We start from the raw sequence: 21,963 nt of genomic DNA, 5'->3' as shown, positions 1-21,963 counted from the left end.
TCAACCACTAGGTTCCCAGGTCAACCGGTCACCCTTGTCGATTTTAGGTTAACGGGTCCAATTCAAGTTTTTCTGGTTTTTTTTTTATAATTTTTATAACTCTATATCAATTTTAATATATTTTTTTAAAATTTTTAAAATTTTAAATTTTTTTTTTAAATTTTCTGTTTCATATCTCTGTAAATTGGATCCCATATTTATTACAGCCAAGTAGCTGGATCGTAAGGAGCGTGTAACCTTTCACCACTCTGCATGCTGTGATGTGTTCAAGTAATACTATTTCTGCGAATTGGAGTCAAGAAGTTTGAACTGTGCTTGACGTAAGTACAATATTCTTTCAGTAATCAAGTATCTTTATTTCTCCTTTATGGTGTTGGGTTTGCGAAAAAAGCAAATCAAGTCAAAGGACTCGAAGGAGACATTTTCCAGTGTCGTATGGTTCCATGGAATGGCAAGAATAGGGGATTAATTGCATATTTGTTTTCATCCATATGATGGAATCTGCCAACCTGATGGTCGTGAAAATGCATGTAAATCATCGAAAGCCCTCCAAGTTCGCCTTTAATTGAGGACAAACCATCTTCTTGCAGCTCGAATTTTGAAATATTAAGGTCAAACCGTGAAAGTGGTCTTTGGTCTTAAGAATGTTGGTTTTTAGAATCGAGTGATTACCCTTTTCTGACCCGTACTGCCCAACCTGAGATCGGGTTGCTAAGAGTATTGCTTGGAAAGTAATCGTTTCATCACTAGAATAACTGGCCTTCGTATGATGTTGTGTTTCCTCTTTACCTCTCTAGGCTTCTCTGATGCATGAGCTTAAGGTAGTGAGGATAACATGAAAGTTGGAGCTCGATGACTGCCGCCTCCATGTTTTTAACAAATTACCAGCACAATCTACGAGGTCGAGTTAGGATAGCAGACTAGATGGCCTCAAGTATTCAAACGTAATTGTAGTTTAGAAAAATAGATGGTTTGGATATGGCAAAAACAGTCTCCTTTACTAACCCATTAACTTTCAAACAAGCTTCTGGAGTAGTTCTTCGCTTCTTCCATGGTTTCATTCGGCTGTTTCTATCAAATTGCAGTCTGCTGGTTATCCTGTAAGTTAGTTACACATACTTTATTTTAAACAGATGTTATACTATGACTAAATTATATTTAAGAAAATGATTCATTTTATAATTGTAGGAGATGGAGGACTTCTTATGTATTCATTTTTTCTTTAAAAAAATGTAATTTTGAGGTTTACCAATACCAAATACTAGACATCAGTGAATCAAAGAGAATTCAGTCTCAGATGTGAAGTTTGATTTGCAGCTTCTCATGCCTGATAATGTTTTATTCTTTATTTATTTTCGTAGAATGCTCTGCTCCACAACCGAAGAGATGCAAGCATAACTGCAGCTTTTTTCCGGCGATTACGAGAGCACAAATAACTTTAAATATTCTCCATAAAACATAGAAGCAGCCAAGAATAATCACAAAGCATCAATCACGAGATACAATTTTTACGTGGAAAATCTTTTTAAATCAAAGAGTAAAAACCACGGGACTCAAGAGCCCACTGAAAAACTTCACTATAATATAAAATTGCGGCTACATGATCACAATAAATACATAACTCTAGCTTAACTATCATCGAGAAGTGATTATTCCTAAACATAATAAAGAAAGAGAAATTCCAACAATAGAGACAGACTTTGAAGCCGAGGATCCACAAGCTACAGCCATTGGTAACAAATCCAATCATGCAAAACTAACATACACGAGCCTTGTAGTCACTGTCATAAGTGTCTGCAAACAAAGATTCAAAGTGTAAATAGCTATACGGTATTAGAGGCACGGTATGAAAAACAAAAGTTTTTGGTATAATGGAAGCGTACCCATGTAAAGCTCATCCAAGCAAAAGCCTATGAAATTAGCTCAACCCTTTCGCTTGAGAAAAGGTCTGCATTTTCCCAAGGAGTCCTGCATGTTTTGGTCAAAGGGCTTTCATTAGTTGATAACTAATCAAATGATGTGAAACCCAAGAAAGTTATCAAACACCTATCAATTAAAGCGATATATATATTTGAACATGCAAATAATTTAGGAATAAGAGAGCTTATCTAAGTTTTCCTAATTAGCAAATTCTAAAGGTTACAAATAAATTCATATACCTCAGACATCCTCTTCATTGGATTTCAGCCAAATTACTCTTAATAACAAATAAATTCAGGAGTATTTCCATTTATCATAAACCTGTGACATCCTCTGATTGTCGGCCAAATTCCTGCTAAACTAACATCAATGATCTTTAGTTCTTCATCAGTTTTGCATCATTTGGTTGGAAAGGCTGTTTCGTCACATTTAACGGAGGAACAACTGCAAGAACAAAATATATGAAGCCGTGTTAAAAAAGTTGCATCATAATCTCTCAACTTTCACATGACCAAATAGCAATATATTAGGATATTCATGCATAGGTCAGTATCAGAGGAGCAATGCAATTCCTTCATCAGTGCCAAGTAAACATTTTAGTCCTTTAACATTAGGATATAAACAGCAGCAAGGCATTGCCGGCTGGACAATAACATCAATAATAACAGGCTAGAGAAAAGCAAAATCCATAAATAGATTCAATATGCCGGTATTTCAAATAGCAGGAATTAATGGTTAGAACCTTGGAATGAATAATAAATAATAGGGTAAAACAAAATTTTGTTGTTTTTTTGGTGCTTCACTTGACTTAGCTAATTGAAACCATTACAAAAATTAATTATTCTATTTTTCAGTGAATCTTAAAATAACTCCTATTTTAAAATAATAATATTCCTGACCCAGCCAAGGGACCATATATTTTGTTTTTCTAGTTATAGAATAGGACTATAATTGTAAAAGAAAATAATCAATAAAATAAATTTTGTATTGGATATCATGAACCCAAAGTGACATACCTGAAAATTTGCTTCATCAATTATTGTTTCTCTGAAGAACTTGTGTCTGAGCCCTAATAGCAACATAAGGTATGTGGGTAATTTTGGACCACTCAGGTCCTTTATCCCTTTTGCACCGTTCTTCCATCATTGGACACCCCACGATATTTAGCTCCAAAAGCGAAGAAAGCATGTTGTTTCCCGGAAGAGTCTTGAGGTTTGGGCAATTTTCGATAGTCAAGTACTGGAGAGAACTGAGGTTGCGAAAGCCATTGGAGGATAGGCTCTCCAGTTTTGGGAAATCCGAGATGCAGAGATGGGTGAGAGAGGAGGGCAGTGTGACTCCTATCTCATCTTGAGGAAATGACACAGCATCCGGACACCCATTTGATATGGAGAGAGATTTAAGACAAGTGAGTGTATGCAAATCCCTCTCAAGTATTGCCTTCCAGATATTGGGTCCACCAATTCTAAGCGAAGTGAGATGGGTAGGAATCCCCTCTTCCAGAATGAATGTCACATTTGGACAATCCCTTATTTCTAATTTTTTTAGAGCGTTGAGACTGTGCATATTCCCAGGCAAAGCTTGGAGACGTCTACAAGAGTAAAGGCGGAGCACTTCAAGGTTTGTGGTGGGCAAACCACTCTCTCCTAAGGAAATCAAATTTGAACAATTATTTATCCATATGCGCTTGCAATGCTTGAGCTTGTTCAATCCTTGAGGTAAACCCTTAAGCATATCACATCCATAGATTTCAATAGATTCAAGAGAAGAGTTATCTTGAATTTCTTGGGATATGGACTCTAGCTTTGGACACTTTTTTATTCTAAGTGTTTTCAGTGTGGAGGGCAACTCACTTCTATTTATTCTCTTTAGAGATTTACAACTGTAAATTTGCAACTCCTACAGAACACATGCATTGTTGGAGTCAACGTCCTCTCCTGCATCCAACAACAAACATTGCAAATTGTTACAATTATTAATGCTTAGCACTTTCAGATTCAAAGGCAAATTGCTTCTTACAACAGAAATCAATTTTGGGCAACGGAGAAGCTTTAATTCCATAAGTAATGTGAGGGAGTACAAGGTTGTCGATAGTTTTTCTAGCCTTTCACAATTATTTATTCTCATTCTTACAATGCTAGAAGGGATCTTCAATTGCATCAATTCTTCTCTTTCCTCTTCTGTTCCTATGGATACAAGTTGCGGACAATTGGAAATTCTCAAATTTTTGAGGGAAATGGACTGAGTTAGCAATCCCCAATTGTTCTCTTGAGAAGGGCACAACTCCTCACAATCAACAATCTCAAACAATTCCACTTTTATTGATCTTAACCTCAAGCATTCTGCTGCACAACTAAACTTGGAAATCCTTCCAAACGAGATCCTTTTTATAGAGCTATAATCTGCAAAACCTTTATAAATTACCTCGTGGCAACCGTGAATTTCTAATTCTGAAAGCAATGGAAAGTTTTGAACAGAAATTATCAACTTCCCGCACCTACGAATTGCAAGTTTCTTCAAAGAAGGAAGGTATTCCGGCATACTCCCTAACAATAAGGGACAATTTTCAATAAAGAGTTCACGAAGTTTAGGGAATTTCCTAGCTTCCTCATTAACTTCACACAAGATCCACTTCTCCCAATTAAGCATGCCCTCAAACTCTAAAATCTCCAATGAAGAAAATGTGTTGGTCGTTTTCTCTCCAAAGAACTCAACTCCCACAGTCCTTACACTGCGCAATCCTTTAATACGTACCTTTTTCAACAATGGCAATTTCCCAATTGATGGCAATGACAATAAATTTATACAACCATCAAGGCATAAAGATTGTAAACAATTGAAGGATGAATCTCCCACCCAATTTGCCAACATTTCACCATAATAGAACTTAATGTTGAGCTCCATGAGCTTCTTAAAAGGTTGAAGTCCATCCAACACCTTTTTCTCGACTTCTTCTCTTCTATTCACAAAGTCTTTGCTCCATTGCAATTTTAAATTCCCAATTCTAGACTTATCAGATAATCTAGCTATCCATGCATCTCGAGGCTCAGCTATATTCTGTAATCCTGAAATACAAAGTTCACCCCTGAGATTTGACAAATTCATTAGCTCCCTTATTTTATGTCCCTTCTCTTTACCCAAAACAAAAATGGAAAGTTTTTGAAGATTAGTTAGCATGCTAACATTGCTTGCCATGCTTTCTAATTTATCTGCACCAGTGATATCAAGATAGCATAGGTTGACCAACTTTTCCATCTCTGACTGTAACTTCTCAAGGTTATCACACCCCTTTAATAAAAAGGTTTCTAAATTGTAAAGGGTACTAACTGATTCAGGCAAGCATTTTATAACTTCATTGTGAGAAAAGTTTAGGTACCTTAAGATTTTCAAATCTCCCACAAACTCTGGTAACATGGTGATTTGGTACCCTTCCAAAGAAAGTGCCCTTAAGCATCACAAGTTTGGCAACAAATTCGTTAGGACATGATTGGTTAGAAAGTTACGAGTTCGAAACACCGAAGAAAACCTTAATGGAAGAAAGGTTCGTAAATGTTGCGCTTCATAAATGCCTTCAAATTTTTTGGTGCCGTCAAACCTCTCAGCAATGTAAGATAAATGGCGAGTATGTTTCGAAATTTGTTGACTACCTTCTATTTTAAAGCATACTTCTCCAGCCACTGATTGGGCCAAATCATTAATGAGATCATGCATAACAAATCGAGAATTATTGTTGATGGACACTTGCAAAAGGGATCTTGACACTAGGTCTTCAAAATACTTGTGACCCAAATTATGGATGCACTATTTATCTCGTGCTTCTTGTAGAAACCCTTGTGCCCTCCATAATAAGATTATTTCTTCCTTCTCAGATTCACAGTCCTTGGGAATAATGGCACAATACATAAAGCATCGCTTCAAATGTAAAGGAAGATGATGGTAGCTTAGCTGTAGAGCTGGGATTATACTTGACTGATCTTTAGATAGCTTCTATATCTCACTCTCTAATACATCTTCCCAAGCATGAAGGTCTACATTAGTGCAATAAGCCACCAAGGGTTTTAGCGACTAAAGGCAAACCGTTGCATTTTCTCACTATCTTCTCAAAGAACTTCCTTTAGGCTTGATGTCCTTCAAAGTCCCTTGCTCCCAATGCATGTTGAGCAAATGCACAAACAATCATTAGTGACAAAAGCTCTAAGGAATGAGCATGCAAGGCACCGATTGTTGATGAAACACCGTGGTTTCTTGTTGTCACAATAATTTTGCTTCCTTGAGTCCTCGTTTTGAAAGGAGATTGTAAGACAGTCCAGTCATGATAATTCTCATTCCAGACATCATCTAAAACGATTAAGAATTTTTTCCCGGACAACTCCTTCTGTAACTTTTCTTGAATTATATTCAGATCATTATCATTGCATGACACGGAAGTGATTGATTGCAAGATTTCTTTCGTTATTCTCAAAACATCAAAATAATCAGAAACACAAGCCCATGCTTTGAGGTGAAAATGATGTTGAATGGAAGCATAGTTGTAAACAAGCTGGGCAAGGGTTGTCTTACCAATCCCACCCATCCCAACGATGGGAATTACAAAATTTCTTTCGTCATCACTCTTCAAGAGCAAATCAAGAATTGTCTGTTTGTCTTTGTCTCTGCCATACACATGATTTTCAATCTCCAAAGAAGTAGGCTGCAGTCTTTGTTCTAGTCTTGTGGGTCTTTCGCAAGCTGTCATTCTTAACTCTAACTTGTTTCTCTGAGGTTCCAAATCTTTCAAATTGGCTGTAAGATCTCTTATCTTGGACATTATATCTCTCATTAAATGAACATCATTGAATGAAGAAGGAATATTGAGTGTGGGTCTCTTACATGAGCTGCCTCGACGTTCCATCATCGATCGCGCTGTCAATTTCGGTTGCAAACTCGTCCGAACATCCTCCACATCGAATGCCAAGTTTTGGAGGTCGATCAACCGATCTTTCACCGCTTGCTCTTTCAATTGTCTCTCTTCTGCATCATCAAGCACCCTACGGATCTGCTTGATTCATTCTCCAACTTTTGGATCTCCTCACGAACCTGTTTTTCAGTAGCGAATTCCAGGAGGTCGGATGAGGCGAGCTTGTCAAGGAAAAAGTCAATGAGCTTGGAGACAAAAACTTCTCCAATAGCGGACAAGGCTTGAAGAAAAGGCATGGTTGCGTTGTTGCAAGAAATAAGAGTAGAGAAGGGTTGAGAAAAGAGTGTTGAGCAAAGGTAGATGGAAGTGAATGAAGTTTGGTATTTGATTTGATTGTAGGTACGAGCAAAGGTTGAGAAAAGGGTGGTGAGCAATAAAGAAATGTGGAGTACAATAATTTAGCAGCATGCGTTAGTTGGCTTGGCTCCCAGCGAAATTAATGTCTAGTTTGACAATGATTTTAAAAAGTATTTTTAAAATATTGTGAAAAATACTTTTAGAAGTATTTTTAAAAGTTTAGTTTAAAATTTAAGTGTTTAGTATTCTTGTCAAAAGTGTTTTTGAGAAATAAAATGTCTATTTTAAATATGTTATTATCAAGTAACAAATATGCATTTAAATAATATTTAAATTAGTTAATATTATAATATTTTAGTAAGAATATAAAAAATTATTATAACTTCTTGTTAATATTTTAATATATAAAATATAAATTTTAAATATTTTAAGCAATAAATATTAATTATTTATAAAATTTAATTAGAATATATAAACTATATTTTAAATATTTAAATATAACTATTAAATATTTGTAATTAGTACTTTAAAAATATTTTTTATTTTTAATTAATGATTTTAACATATTTGTAATTAAGTATCAAGAAAAAAAGAAAGTACTATGTTAGTAGAGGGTGAAAAATAATTAATCACTAAAAGTACTTTTGGGAGAGGAAAAGCTAAAATTTTAACTTCTCTTTTTCAAAAGTGCTTTTAAAAGCACTTCAAAAGCTAAAATTTCAAATAAAATAGCTTGTTTCAAGACTTTTCTTCCAGAAGTACTTTTGGAGCCAGAAGTACTTTTGGAGCCAGAAGTGTTTTTAAAAAGTAATGCAGAACTGGCCTTAATAATAAAAGGTGTGCAAAATGGGCGATGGAGTCAGGTTCGCACTTATCTGATTGTATATTTTTTTACTATTATTCCAATTATATTTGTAATTATTTTTTTAAACTTTAAAAGAAATTTAAAATAATAAATTACACTATTATAATTAATATTAGTATGTCATTGTTGTAGCACCCCAAACCCGGCCTAGACGTTAAGGCCGAATCTGACGTGCCATTTTGAAGTCAAAAACCCGTGTTCCCTTTTTAGTGTTTTAAAAAGCCAACTTTTGTCAAACTAACCAAGTGAATGGAAGCTGGGCACCAGGTAGGTATCCATAACAGAAGAGGTGAGCCATGAAGGCTGCTTAAGTACCAAGCTCTCCGATTGGATCCAATCCTAGACATGTCCATATCCATTGCCACACTTGGTTATAACAAGTTGAAATCTCTTTGGTAAATCGAATATTCGTGACGTCGTGTTATTTTCAAAAAAAAAAAACAAGTATCGTTTTGAAATCATGCCCTAAGTCTAGCCCATTTGAATTAGTATCCATCAATTTAAAGTTGTTTTAATAATATAATCCCAGAAAAATCAAATAAGAAAATAAAGTTAAAATGGCCTTATTACAACCCAAAAATTAAATAGTAATTAAAATAACTTAAGAAAACCAGTCCTTTTTTTTTCAACCCAAAAGTATTCACCAAGGCCACTCAATCCCTCCGCTCCAAGTCACCCACATCAAGGCTCACCGCAAGGTTAAAGAAGGGGAGTTTGGGGAAACTCAGTGTAAGGAAAACCCATTCAAAGCCCAAGTCACTCAAGCCCATTGGGCCTAAGCCCATTCAGTAATAAAGTGATATTGGGCCGAGCCCTTTTCAGATTACAATAAACCGGGCCTTAGCCCTTATTCAGATAATGATGGCCCATAGGCCCATTTTAAAATACATGCAACATCAAGAAACATATGCAAGCCCATTTGGGAGACTACTCAACCCACCAACCACTACACTCCACCTGCACCAGCCATACACTCCATGTGGGGAATAGCTCAACCCACCCAGCCCAACACTCCACATTCTGCACCTTGCTTGCTCATTATCAATAATTGAGGCAAAGCCTCCAGTACGTGGACAAGCCACTTTCAGTACTTCCTCCATCAATATCCCAGTCCCATGCATCAGATAATAACAACATGGCATGCAGTAAATAACAACAGTCAAACATGCATTTAGGTCAATTTAACCCTAGGGGTATTTCGGTAATTTATCTCCTAGGGGTAAAACTGTAAAATTTCCACTTTTAAAGGTATTTCAGTAATTTATCTATTTTAGGGTTTTTCATGCATATTCCTACCTTTCACGTACTAACAGAATCACTACCGAGGGTTCTTACCGAATTGGGCTGTTGGCCCATCATTCTAATTTTGGCCCATTAAGCCCAAAAATATCGAGGGCACAGAAATCATGCACTTTGCAGTCCAAATTTTGCAGCTTACCAAAAACATTAATCAATTTACCTCACGAGCATTCGTACACTCGCAAATCTACAAAATACCGGTTTTCGGCATTTCGGCTTTTCGACTTTTGCCGATCTAGACTAAGAAAGAGGGTGTTAGTTACACACTGCTTATGACGATATCTTGACGAGATCCACACACGAACCTCCTACAATTGGATTACTAACACGTTAATCTAACTATTCAAATACAAACTACGTATTAACCCCTTACAATATTTGACCAACCACACCTACAGATCATAGTAAGCTTATAAGAAATCAATAAGCAACTCATTAACAAATTTTTGTCAATGTTTACCACATAATCATAATTTCACTGAAAGCTGTCTTCCTGAGCAACAGTCACTAAATCATTTATAAATGGAGCAACGAAACTCCAAATCAGGTTCCGTTAATTTTTCCTGAAAATAGACTCATATATCTTCTATCCATAAAATTTTCAGTATTTTTGGTTTAGCCAATCAATACCAGATTTTTCTCAAAGTTTCCCATGTTTCACTGTTTGACTAATCTGACCACTCTTCATTACGAATCAAATTTCTCATTGTACAGAATTCAAAATATGTTCTTGTTTATTTCATTAGAAAGTAGACTCAATAAGCTTTAATTACATAATTTATTCAGCTTCTAATTCATCTCCCACAATTTATGGTGATTTTCCAAAGTCACGTTACTGCTGCTGTCCCAAGCAGATTTATTACCAAATCACTCTTTCACATCTAACTTGCATGCTTGTTATTTAAACATGTATATCACCAATCAATCATCACATATCTATGATTTTACTTAAGTATAATCTCCATTTCATCATTTAAAAGCACAACATGTTAGCCGATTTTTCCCTTTAGCATCTAAGGCATATGCATGATCATTTGTTTGGCTCAACTTCACCTATCTTCCATTTTTCATCAAAAGAACATGAAACAACAACCAAAAACTAAAATATGCTTCATGAGTTAGGGTAGAATCAAGAATAACTCATGAACATCAAGATAGAAGCAAAGTACCAAGAACTTACCTTCAATTTTTCCCCCTCCTAGTGACCGAATATTCAAGGGTTTCCTCCCCTATTTGCTCTCTCTCTCAAATTCAGCTATGAAGAACAAAGAATGCTTCCTTTTGTTATTCTTATCACTCAACATTTTATGACACATAAATGATATACTAATATTTGTGCCATACTCATGCCATAATTCCAATAAAAATATGCCCATAATGCTTATCATGCCCATCATCCATTAACTATTAAAATGCTAATGCCCATCATTCATTAACTATTAAAATGCTAATGCCCATCATTCATTAACTATTAAAATGCTAAAATGCATACATTATCAACTATCCATCACCTTGGCTGGCCACTACATTAAAAGTGGGGAATTTGACATGCAAATCCTCCTATTTTGACTACTATTTATTTGGCCACTACAAATTTGCCTATAGCATTTTCAAACATTTTCACATAGGTCCTATTTCATAATTTCACTCCCTTTTTCTTATGGAACAAAAATTAACTAAAATTACCGGGTTCTATCTTAAGCTTGGGCCGTCTAGAGGCCCACTAACATAATTAAACCTATGCCAACATTCACAGAATTCGCGAAAATTGGGGCGTTACAATTGTTTTGGGCACCAATGACTTAATTCCAAAAATCACTAACGTTAATCACATTTAATGTTTTGTTCACTTTTCCCATTAAATTATTAATAGAATATTGAAGTGGTCTTTTTTTTTTATTAGCATAATAACAAATCTAGTCTTTTAAAGTCTATTTGAACAACATAAAATAATTGAAGGAAAGTGTAACTATTAGAATAGTAATTACACTTTCATGTAATTATATAGAATTGCAATTCCCTATACGTGTTTAGCTAGCTACGGTGCTTGTGTCTAGAACTATTATCTTAAATGGTATCATACTCATGATATAATGTAAGAAAACTTTTTGTATTTGTATAATCAACATTAACCCTATAATATTTGGGTTCACAGTCTAAATAATTTGTAGCTGTAATTATAAAAACTTACATAAACTTAATTTGAAGAAAAACTTATTCTAAGTTATATCCCTTTCCATAATACGCAAATTAAGTCAAAATAATATAGAAAGTATAATATATATAATCTTCATCAATAAGGTTTTATAAATTGTCTAATAACTTTCATAACACTATAACTATTATAATTTTTTGCCATAATTTTAGAAAGTTTTTTTATCAATAAGTTATGATAAAAACTATAATATTTTTTATGGATAAGTATATTATTTTTATAATATATAGTATAGACACATAAATAAGTTATATTCATATTTCTTAGCCATCAATTTTGTAAATAAATATATTATAACACTTTTATAATATGTAATTATTTTTATAATAATTTTTTACCATAACTTTAGTTATATTTTAAGATTTAAATGATATAATTTTTTATAAAATATACAAATTATTTTTATAATATAAGAAATTTTTTGTTATAACCATCCCAAAGCACTCATACATGTTCATGCTTATAATATAATTTTATAACTTGAATAAAAATATTTTTTATAATTGGACTTGGGTGTAATTACCTACATAATTACCCCAATTATCACCCTCCCTTAGAATTTGAAAATGTAATTGGGGTGCTTCAATTACACCCAGTTTGGTGGAACTCACTAATTACAATGGTTACCCAAACATATCATTTTTGTTTAATTGCAAGTAATTACACTAAAATCAAATTATTAAGTGACTTTCCAAACAGTGCTTAATGTTTATATATTCTATCAACTTAATTATAATTCTAAAAATGGTTAATATATAGTTTGCCCCTAAATTTGTCTCAAAGTACCTAGTTAGTACCTAAACTTTATTTTTTCAACCTAGTTGGTATATGAACTTGTATCCTATCACACAAGTTGGTATCTCATTAACGCCGTTAGTTTGTGTTGATGTGACATTGATAATGAATCCGATAGTGATATGTGGTAGCCTCTCAACATGCCACGTAGTAAACATAAATAAAAATCTTTAAAATATATAAATTAATAAAAAAGTATAATTTTTCCCCATAAAAAAAGAACTTGGACAAATTTTTGAGATTTAATTCTTTTAAAATATCACAAAATTTTCTTTTGTAGTTTAAGTTTGGCACAATAATTGATTGTCCTCTTTTTTTATCTTTTCCCTTTTCCAAGGGATTGTGGAGGAAACAAAGATTTAGGTGTAGCACCCCAAACCCGGCCCAGAAGTTATGGCCAGATCCGGCATGCCACATCAAAAATGTAAAAAAAAAATTCCATTCTAAGTCCAGAAAATCGTACTTGATGTTCAAAAGATTAATTCATTAAGGGTTAAAGTGAATGGAAGTTGTGCACCAGGTAGGAAACCGGAAAAGAGGTGGTGAGTCCATCGGACTGCTTAAGTACCAAGCTCCCTTCGGATCCAATCCTAGACATGTATACCGCCATTGCCGCACCTTAACGCCATGGATATTTCTAGGAAACCGATTTGATTAAGTCATTTTTAGGAAAAGTAATTAATTTTGGAAAATACTTTCATTGTGGAAGCTTTGCTTGTTGTCGTGTTATTTTGAAATCAATTGTTGTTTTTGAAAACGCGCCCTAAAGCTATCCAATTTCAACATTTAAAATAAGTAATACCTATCTTAGTAATACATATTAAAACCATCAAAAATAATTAAGCGGCCTTATTACATTTAAAAACCCAAAACTTCAAACGTAAATAAAAGGATGTCCAGTTCACCAGAAGAAAATCAAACTTTCAGAACGGGTGGCCACTTCGAATTTCCTCACAGCTCCAAGCCCACTATGGTTGGGGATTTCTTGCGTGGATGAAAATAAAAGGGGTGAGTTTGGGGAAACTCAGTGTGTAAAATAACCCAACCATAGCCTATATCAGCTCAAACCACGAAATAGAATAAGTTGGCCTTAGCCTGCAATGAATTGAATAAAGCCCATAGGCCCTTAATGTAACGTAACGATATTACATGTTTATGCGAAACCCAACCATATCCAACCGTATACACCCCCGTACCAACCTTACACCGTGTGGGGAGACAACTCGACCCACCCAACCACTACACACCACAGAATTTGCAGCATGGCTGCGAGAATGAATAATGTGACAGAGTCACCAGATATGATAATCGTGGCGAGCCACTGTATCAGATATATGTGGCGAGCCACCAGATCGAGATATTTGTGGCGAGCCACCAGATCGATATTTGTGGCATAGCCACCAGAACGCTTCCTCCATAATATAACCCATGTCCCCATGCAACAGATATATAATCATGGCATACATCATACAGAATTAAATCGTCATGCTTTTCAGTCAAAATTAACCCTAGGGGTATAATGGTAATTTTACACCTAGGGGTATAACAGTAATTTTCCATACATAGGGGTATTATAGTAATTTAGCTACTTTTAGGGTTTTCATGCATATCCTAACTATTTACGTACTATCAGAACACTTACCGCACATACTTACTGAATTGGGCCCGTTGGCCCATGAACCCGATTTTTGGCCCATTAAGCCCAAATTATCAAAATGTACGAAATCGCGCGTACTGCAGTTTATTACTTTAGATTACCAAATATACAAACCCAACTATCTTACGAGCATTCGTACACTCGCAAATCTACAAAATACCGGTTTTCAGCATTTCGCTTTTCGACTTTTGCCGATCTAGACTAAGAAAGAGGTGTTAGTTACACACTGCTTTGCGACGATATCTTGTGAGATCCACACACGAACCTCCTACAATTGGATTACTAACACGTTAATCTAACTATTCAAATACAAACTACGTATTAACCCCTTACAATATTCGACCAACCACACCTACAGATCATAGTAAGCTTATAAGAAATCAATAAGCAACTCATTAACAAATTTTTGTCAATGTTTACCACATAATCATAATTTCACTGAAAGCTGTCTTCCTGAGCAACAGTCACTAAATCATTTATAAATGGAGCAACGAAACTCCAAATCAGGTTCCGTTAATTTTCCCTGAAAATAGACTCATATATCTTCTATCCATAAAATTTTCAGTATTTTTGGTTTAGCCAATCAATACCAGATTTTTCTCAAAGTTTCCCATGTTTCACTGTTTGACTAATCTGACCACTCTTCATTACGAATCAAATTTCTCATTGTACAGAATTCAAAATATGTTCTTGTTTATTTCATTAGAAAGTAGACTCAATAAGCTTTAATTACATAATTTATTCAGCTTCTAATTCATCTCCCACAATTTATGGTGATTTTCCAAAAATCACGTTACTGCTGCTGTCCCAAGCAGATTTATTACAAAATCACTCTTTCACATCTAACTTGCATGCTTGTTATTTAAACATGTATATCACCAATCAATCATCACATATCTATGATTTTACTTAAGTATAATCTCCATTTCATCATTTAAAAGCACAACATGTTAGCTGATTTTTCCCTTTAACATCTAAGGCACATGCATGCTCATTTGTTTGGCTCAACTTCACCTATCTTCCATTTTTCATCAAAAGAACATGAAACAACAACCATTTCCTTCATTTTAATTCATGAATAAATGCTCACAACACAACTAAAAATCAAAATATACTTCAAGAGTTAAGGTAGAATCAAGAAGAACTCATGAACCTCAAAATAAGAAGCAAGGTACCAAGAACTTACCTTCAATTTTCCTCCTCCTAATGACCGAATACTCAAGAGCTTTCTCCTCTCCTTTCTCTTCTCTAACTTTCAGCTATGATGAACAAAGATGGACAAAACTTTGTTCTTTTCACCCCTTTTTCTTTTAATAAAACTTCATATTTCATCCATTTAATTCTTTAATACAAAAGACATGAAATTCTTATCATGAAACATTTACCTAACCCATTATCATGAAACATTTACCTAACCCATTATCATGGAACATTTACCTAACCTATTATCATGGAACATTTGCCTAACCTATTATCATGGAACATTTACCTAACCTATTATCAATTTGTATCAATTTGTACCATAAATTATGGATATCAAGTGTACATTTTGTCTACAACAACATGATGGCTGGCCACTTCATGTAAAATGGGAGGTTTGTCATGCAAATCCTCCTATTTTGCACTCCTATTTATTTGGCCACTTTAATTTAGCCTATAGCATTTCCAAACATTTTCACATAGGTCCTATTTCATAATTTCACTCCCTTTTTCTTATGGAACAAAAATTAACTAAAATTACCGGGTTCTATCTTAAGCTTGGGCCTTTTAGAGGCCCACTAACATAATTAAACCTAAGCCAACATTCACAGGATTCTCGAAAATTGGGGCGTTACATTAGGGGTTTCTTAATATTCATTATCACTGCTAAATCACACTTAACCTTTATGGGATGGACTTTTTTTTGGTGAATTTTAAGAGGAGAGCAAAATATTAACAACAACACGATTAGCGTGAATTGAACCTAGGTCACACTTGAGGTAATAAATACCCTGACCATCATGCCAATACACGGGTTTCAAATACTAACACTTAATTTACGTGATGGACTTTGAGTCGTTAGACTTTGCAGTTTGTTAATCCAATTCAACTAAGGGCCTTGGTTTAGGTACTTATTGGGTCTATCAATCAACCAAGGACTTGATTAAATAAGAACAATAGTGGACAAACTTTCATTAAGATGAGTTGTTTATTATCTATAGTTAAGGTAATTTTTTGATGAAACCAAATTTTGTGTGATTAATTGTATGTAGATCTTGGTTTTTGGTTTTAGAGTTAGTGCTAAGTAGCATGTTCTGAACACTATATATTTACTTAATAAATTTTAAAAAATATGTATTTTTATCAAAAATATGAATTTTAAATATTTTTTAAAATTTTAGAATTAAAATAAATTGATAGAATATGCAAAATTGAAACTTAAATTTATTGAATTTTTAAATTTGAAACTAAATTGATAGAATCTATAAATATTATATAGCCAAATTTATTATCATGTCAATAAAAAATCATGTCAACATTCTATTAATGTCTTAATAGAAAAAGACCAAAATATTAAATATCGATAATATTAATAAACAAAAACTAAAATTGATTTACAAATATAAAAATAGATTAATAAATAATTGTATACTCACCTTTCTCGAACCGAGTCCATATTGTAAAATAATATTGATGATGAATATGAATATATAGTTTGCCATACATTTAACCTGCTCTGGTCAATCTTAGGAAAAGATTTTTTTCAATTTAGGTAAGGTTGGCTCCATTCGAATTATTATTTTAAGAATAAAATTTGTAACGCCCAAAAATTCAACCTTTGCTTGTTAGATTCTATTAATAATTAAGTATTTGTTTCAGTAGTTTAGAGTTTTAATTATGTGCTGGGATCTAAAGTTCAAGTCTCATTTTTTGAAAATTTTGCTATTTGTTTGTCTAAACTTTTATCGTTGGGTTTTTTTTACTTAAGTTTAATTTTGTATGATTTTATGTTAAGAATGAGCTTCCTAGTTCAATGATTAAGCTTCTGTATACTTTTCAGTCTTGTGTTTGAGTCTTTGCGTAATCAATGAGGAAATATAATTTTTGTGCTATTTAGTAAAATTTTATTGTTTTAAAATTAACTAAATTGTTTTTCCCCGTTTCCCTCTTCTTTCTTTTGTTTTTTTTACGTCTTTTCCCTTCCTTTTCATCATTTTCTTCTTCTCCTATGCTCTTCTTTTTCTTTTATTTTCCTTTTGTTAATCTTGCTACTGTTCTGTTGAAAGAATTTCGTATTTTGTTGTGTTCGACTGGAAGGCTATCAGCGTAAGTTTTGTTGTCGAATTTTTGTTAATGTTGCTCCCGTTCTTTATTTGTCAAATTGGGTTTTTTTCTTCTTTCTTCCGCTCGTTTTGTTTGATTTCTCTTTTTGAGTGTTTAATTTGTTCTATTTTAGGCGAAGATCTTGAGAATAACAATCCCCCCAATGCTTTAAGTCTGTGAATTGCTATAGCATGCATGGATAAGTGTTTGATTTTTCAAGTTGGGTTTTGGGTCGAAGCTTTTTGACGTATCTTTGGTTTTGTATGCTATTTCTAGCAATTCAATTGTGAGTAGTTGCTTAATTGGTCAATGGATTGTTATTTTAGGTTCCAGATTCATCTTGGGTGCTTTTACGTAGAATCTGTGTCAAGTGTATAGCGAAAACTCAAACTTTTTGTGAACGGCGAAAGCTGGAATCCATGGCTGTCGACACCACATGGCTGTGTGCCAGGCCGTATGGTAGGCCGTGCTAGAGTCTATTTTGATTTTAAGTTACACAGGTAAGATACACGGGCATGTGTCCAAGCCGTGTGACAGACTTTTTTAGATTTTGAGTCACACGGATGTGTGTTTGGCCGTATGTTAGACCATGTAATTCTCTATTTTGAGTCACACAGACGTGTGCTTAGCCATGTGCTAGATCGTGTAACTCTCCGTTTTGAGTCACATGGGCGTGTAGGCTAAAAATTTGAATTTTTCCTAGGGGCGTAAACGTCGTTCGAATTGAATGTAGGCCTTCTGTAAGGTCTGTATGATCTGAATTAGGCTATATAACTTGATATGTGATGATTTAATGATGAAAAGTCTATTATATGTGTACTAGGCCAATTTCAGCCCAATTTCATTTACAAATTAAACCCATTTACATTTTTACTAACCCTCCAGCAAACCCACTCAACTTCAGACCCAATACAACAAACCCGGTTGGCCCAATACTAACCTAAACGCATTACAAAACCCAAATACCCCAAGCCCAATACCTAAACTTAACCTAGCCCAATAACCCAACAAATCAAGAAACCCTAGCCATCTATCCACCTTCCCACTTGCGCCGAACCTACCCACTTGCCCTCTGCCACCACCGACGTCTGCCATGCCCATCTGCTCCACCAGCACCGGCCATACCCTGCAAAACGAGAAGGAGAGGCAACAACAACAAAATAGAACAAACAGAAAGTGTAAAAACAGGCTATAAAAGCTGGATAGAAAACGAAAAGGGGGTTCCTTTCCCTTTTCTTCCTTTCGTCTTTGTAAACATCAAAAGGAATTTATAGATTTCAAAACAGACAATAGTGGTTGTTCAAACAAACAAGGAGTAAACGAAAAGGTTACATTTTTTCTCTTTATTTCTTTCGATTTTTGCATACATATATATACACATTTCTTTATTTTTATTTAATATAAACATAAAATATAATACAAAAAAAATAAAAAAAGAGAGTTTTTTTAAGGTGGCCGGCGCCGGCGACGGCGACGGTGACGATCGTAAGGTGGTCGTCCCCCGGCCGATTCCCTTCTCCTCTCCCCTCTCCCCTCTTTTTTTTTCTTTTTTTTTTCTTCTTCTACTGCAAAATGAAAGTTTCAAAAAAAAATTTAACTTTTATAGGGGACCAAAACGCACCGTTTTGGTCCCCCCCATTTTAAATAAAACGACGTCGTTTTGGCTTCGGGTCGGGTCGACCCTACCCGCTCCGAACAGGATCCGCGTGTTTTTTAAAACGGAAGGGCAATTTGCGCATTTGGCCCTTCCGCTTTTTCAAGCTTTTGCAATTGGGTCATTTCTTCATTTTTAATTCGGCCTTGAGATTCTTCACAGTTTTCAATTTAGCCCCCTTACTTGCGCAGCGTTTTAATATCTGGGGATATTGTTGTTTTAATATTATTAGTCATATATCTTTTGTACTATCATATGTATATTTCTAATATTACTATATATTTCTAACACCATTATATATATATATATATGTACGTATTTATGTATAGTGTGGATAGCTTTTTTATATATATATTACAATCATTTCTAAATGTATGTATATATCTTTAATACATATAGGTATATGTTTTCATAAGATTATATAGTATATTTTCAATGTTATTACTAATTATATATATATATATGTATAAGTATATATTATATGTACCTACTCTTAATGTCATTTTTACATATGTACATTCATTGTGTTCTCGTATTTAATACTATAATTACATTTAATCTTGCATGCATAGTTAGTGTTTTTAATATTATTGTCATATTCATTATTTGCTTCATTGTATTTCATCTTTTATTTTTATTTCATATCGATTTGCTTTACATCTAAAACGAATTTTTTTTTAATTTATTTCAATAAACAAGGCAACATACCGATTTAACATTAAGTCGCTGATTTCATCGCTATGTTGGATGAATATCAATCGACTCGGGTTAAAACGGTATGTCCTTCTCAAAAATTAAATTTTTTTTTTTTGAAAATTCTTGTGTTTCAATCGGATCACGGTTAAATCTTACATCAAACTCGTTTTTTTGAAAATCAAGACAACACTTGTTTAACAAGATACCAATTTTGGGCGTCGCAAGAGTGCTAATACCTTCCTCGCGCGTAACCGACTCCCGAACCCTAATTTTTTTCTGGATTTTCACATAGACCTAAATTTGGCCTTCACATTAAAAAAAGAAAATATAAATGTCTTTTAAAAAAGATGATTTATTAGGTGTCCGATCATACCTAGGAGAAAGGATCGGTGGCGACTCCCTTTTTTTTATAAAACCGAGATTCCATTTTCAGATTTTCAATAAATAGCCACAATTAGCGACTAAGCTAAAATTTTTACGTCGCTACAATATGTATGTATATCCAATGTGATATCTGCTAAGTGAGTATGATCTATAATATCTGAATATGATATGAATTTGTATTATCTACATTGGGTTAGGATTCGGGTAAAGAAGGAAGTGTAGGTAGTTTAATAATTTGTCAATTTTGGTAGCTAAGCGACGTGTATATATATATATATTTGATTCTAACGATTTATCGCATTTTGAACAAGTAGCTAGTCTGCAATTATTCTGAAACATGACATACAGTCACTATACGGTGTGTAAGGATGGACAGGTACTTGATACCCTATTTGGTATGTAGAGATGGATGGAGATGGTGTGTAGCAGATGGTGGTAGGAATCTGCATCTGTATTTGACAAGCTCTACATCTACATCTGATATGATCTGCACTTGTGTCTGAAATATTCTAAATCTGATTTTGCATCTGACTACGAGAACTATTTGAATAATGAAAACCCAAAAACATATCTGATTTACTTCTGCTTAAATGAACACTCAAGTTATACACTGAGTTTGTAAACTCATTTCATCTGTTTGTTTGAATTTCAGGTAAGCCACAGACTTAGACAGATCGGCGTGTCAGGAGCTCAGTCATTCCATTTAGACTTTCTACTATCTTATTTTGGATTTATACTTTTGCAAACTTTTTAGATTTGTCGTTTTGAAAATGAGATTTTTTATGGTTTACTTATAATTATTTAAAAGATTTGGCTTGTTTGAATTCTAATTACAAAAAGGTAGGAATGTCCAAAGTAGTTTATCGTAACTCTCCAGATTTAACCATAATATCTAGGCTGGGTTTGGAGTATTACAAAATTAATATTTTACTTAAATTACTAACAAAAAGTTTTACTGTCAAGAAAAAGGGCGAGAAAAGGAGAAAAGAAAGATTTTTTAATAAGTAGGTATATAAAATTATAAATACAAAGGGTAAACTATATCAAATATCACTAAATTATTAATTATAAAGTTAAATAAAATTTAAAACTTGTTATTCCTTACTTAATTACATCTAGAAAATTATGCTCGCACAATCTTCACTAAAATTAATTTTGAGAGTGATTATCCAAACTAGCCATTGCAAATCGGCAGGAGCTGAAGTTCCTTGATGTACCTTCAGCTGAGGTTGCTTCTTTATTGTGTCCAAATAGTGCAGATGTAGTATAGAACTATCAGTTGCTTTTCCTGGTTCTTGTCTAAGGTTTGTACCTTCTTTTTCATTCGAAAACAAACAAAGTTAATCCAATTTAAATATCTTGTCAACACAAAATAACAATGAAATAGGGAAGAAAATTTTTCTAGGGAAAGAAATTACATTGTATATGTTTTTATGAGTGTGAAAATGTAATTTTATTTTAATAGTTTATATCTTTTAATTTTTTTGAAGGTTAGATAAAAACGTTGTCATTTTTAGAAGAATTAAAATACAATTTTACATATGTTTAAATTTTTATAATTTTAAAAGGTTAAAAATAAAAATTTCATTTTAAGAAGTCAGGACCTTACCAACACCCTCGGATAAAAATTATGAAAATAGAATGATTGATAATTATTTAAATAAAAAGTTAAGTTTCTTTTAGAAAGGGTCAAACTTGTCATTCAAATAACATTTACGTTACAAGTAAGTCGGCCCAAAAGCCCAATAAAAGTAGAACCATAAGTACAAAAGTTATTAAGGCCCAACTCATACCCCAAATAAGCAAACCCTAACTACTCTTGTTCCCTGCTACCATCGTTAACCACAAGGGAGAAGGAAAGTAACCAAAGAGATGCAGATCCGACATGGCTGACATACCAACAACTAGCATATGTATCGCC

The 21,963-nt window shown here is 33.8% G+C and overlaps 1 protein-coding gene and 1 pseudogene across 1 annotated transcript; both read right to left on the bottom strand.

The window, feature by feature from the left end:
• Positions 1-2,952: 2,952 nt before the first annotated feature.
• LOC108465283 (putative disease resistance protein At3g14460) lies at positions 2,953-5,175 on the bottom strand. The gene is made up of 2 exons (XM_053020317.1): positions 4,054-5,175; positions 2,953-3,819 (listed from the first exon to the last, which is right to left on the bottom strand). The coding sequence occupies exons 1-2, from the start codon at positions 5,173-5,175 to the stop codon at positions 2,953-2,955; spliced, it is 1,989 nt and encodes a 662-aa protein (XP_052876277.1).
• Positions 5,176-5,953: 778 nt separating this feature from the next.
• Positions 5,954-6,493, bottom strand: LOC128282144 (putative disease resistance RPP13-like protein 1; annotated as a pseudogene).
• Positions 6,494-21,963: the final 15,470 nt, after the last annotated feature.

Source organism: Gossypium arboreum, chromosome 10 (assembly GCF_025698485.1).
Source record: "Gossypium arboreum isolate Shixiya-1 chromosome 10, ASM2569848v2, whole genome shotgun sequence".
Classification (NCBI taxonomy): Eukaryota; Viridiplantae; Streptophyta; class Magnoliopsida; order Malvales; family Malvaceae; genus Gossypium; species Gossypium arboreum.
Note: the sequence above shows the minus strand (reverse complement) of the source record. Positions and strands in the feature narration are given on the sequence as shown.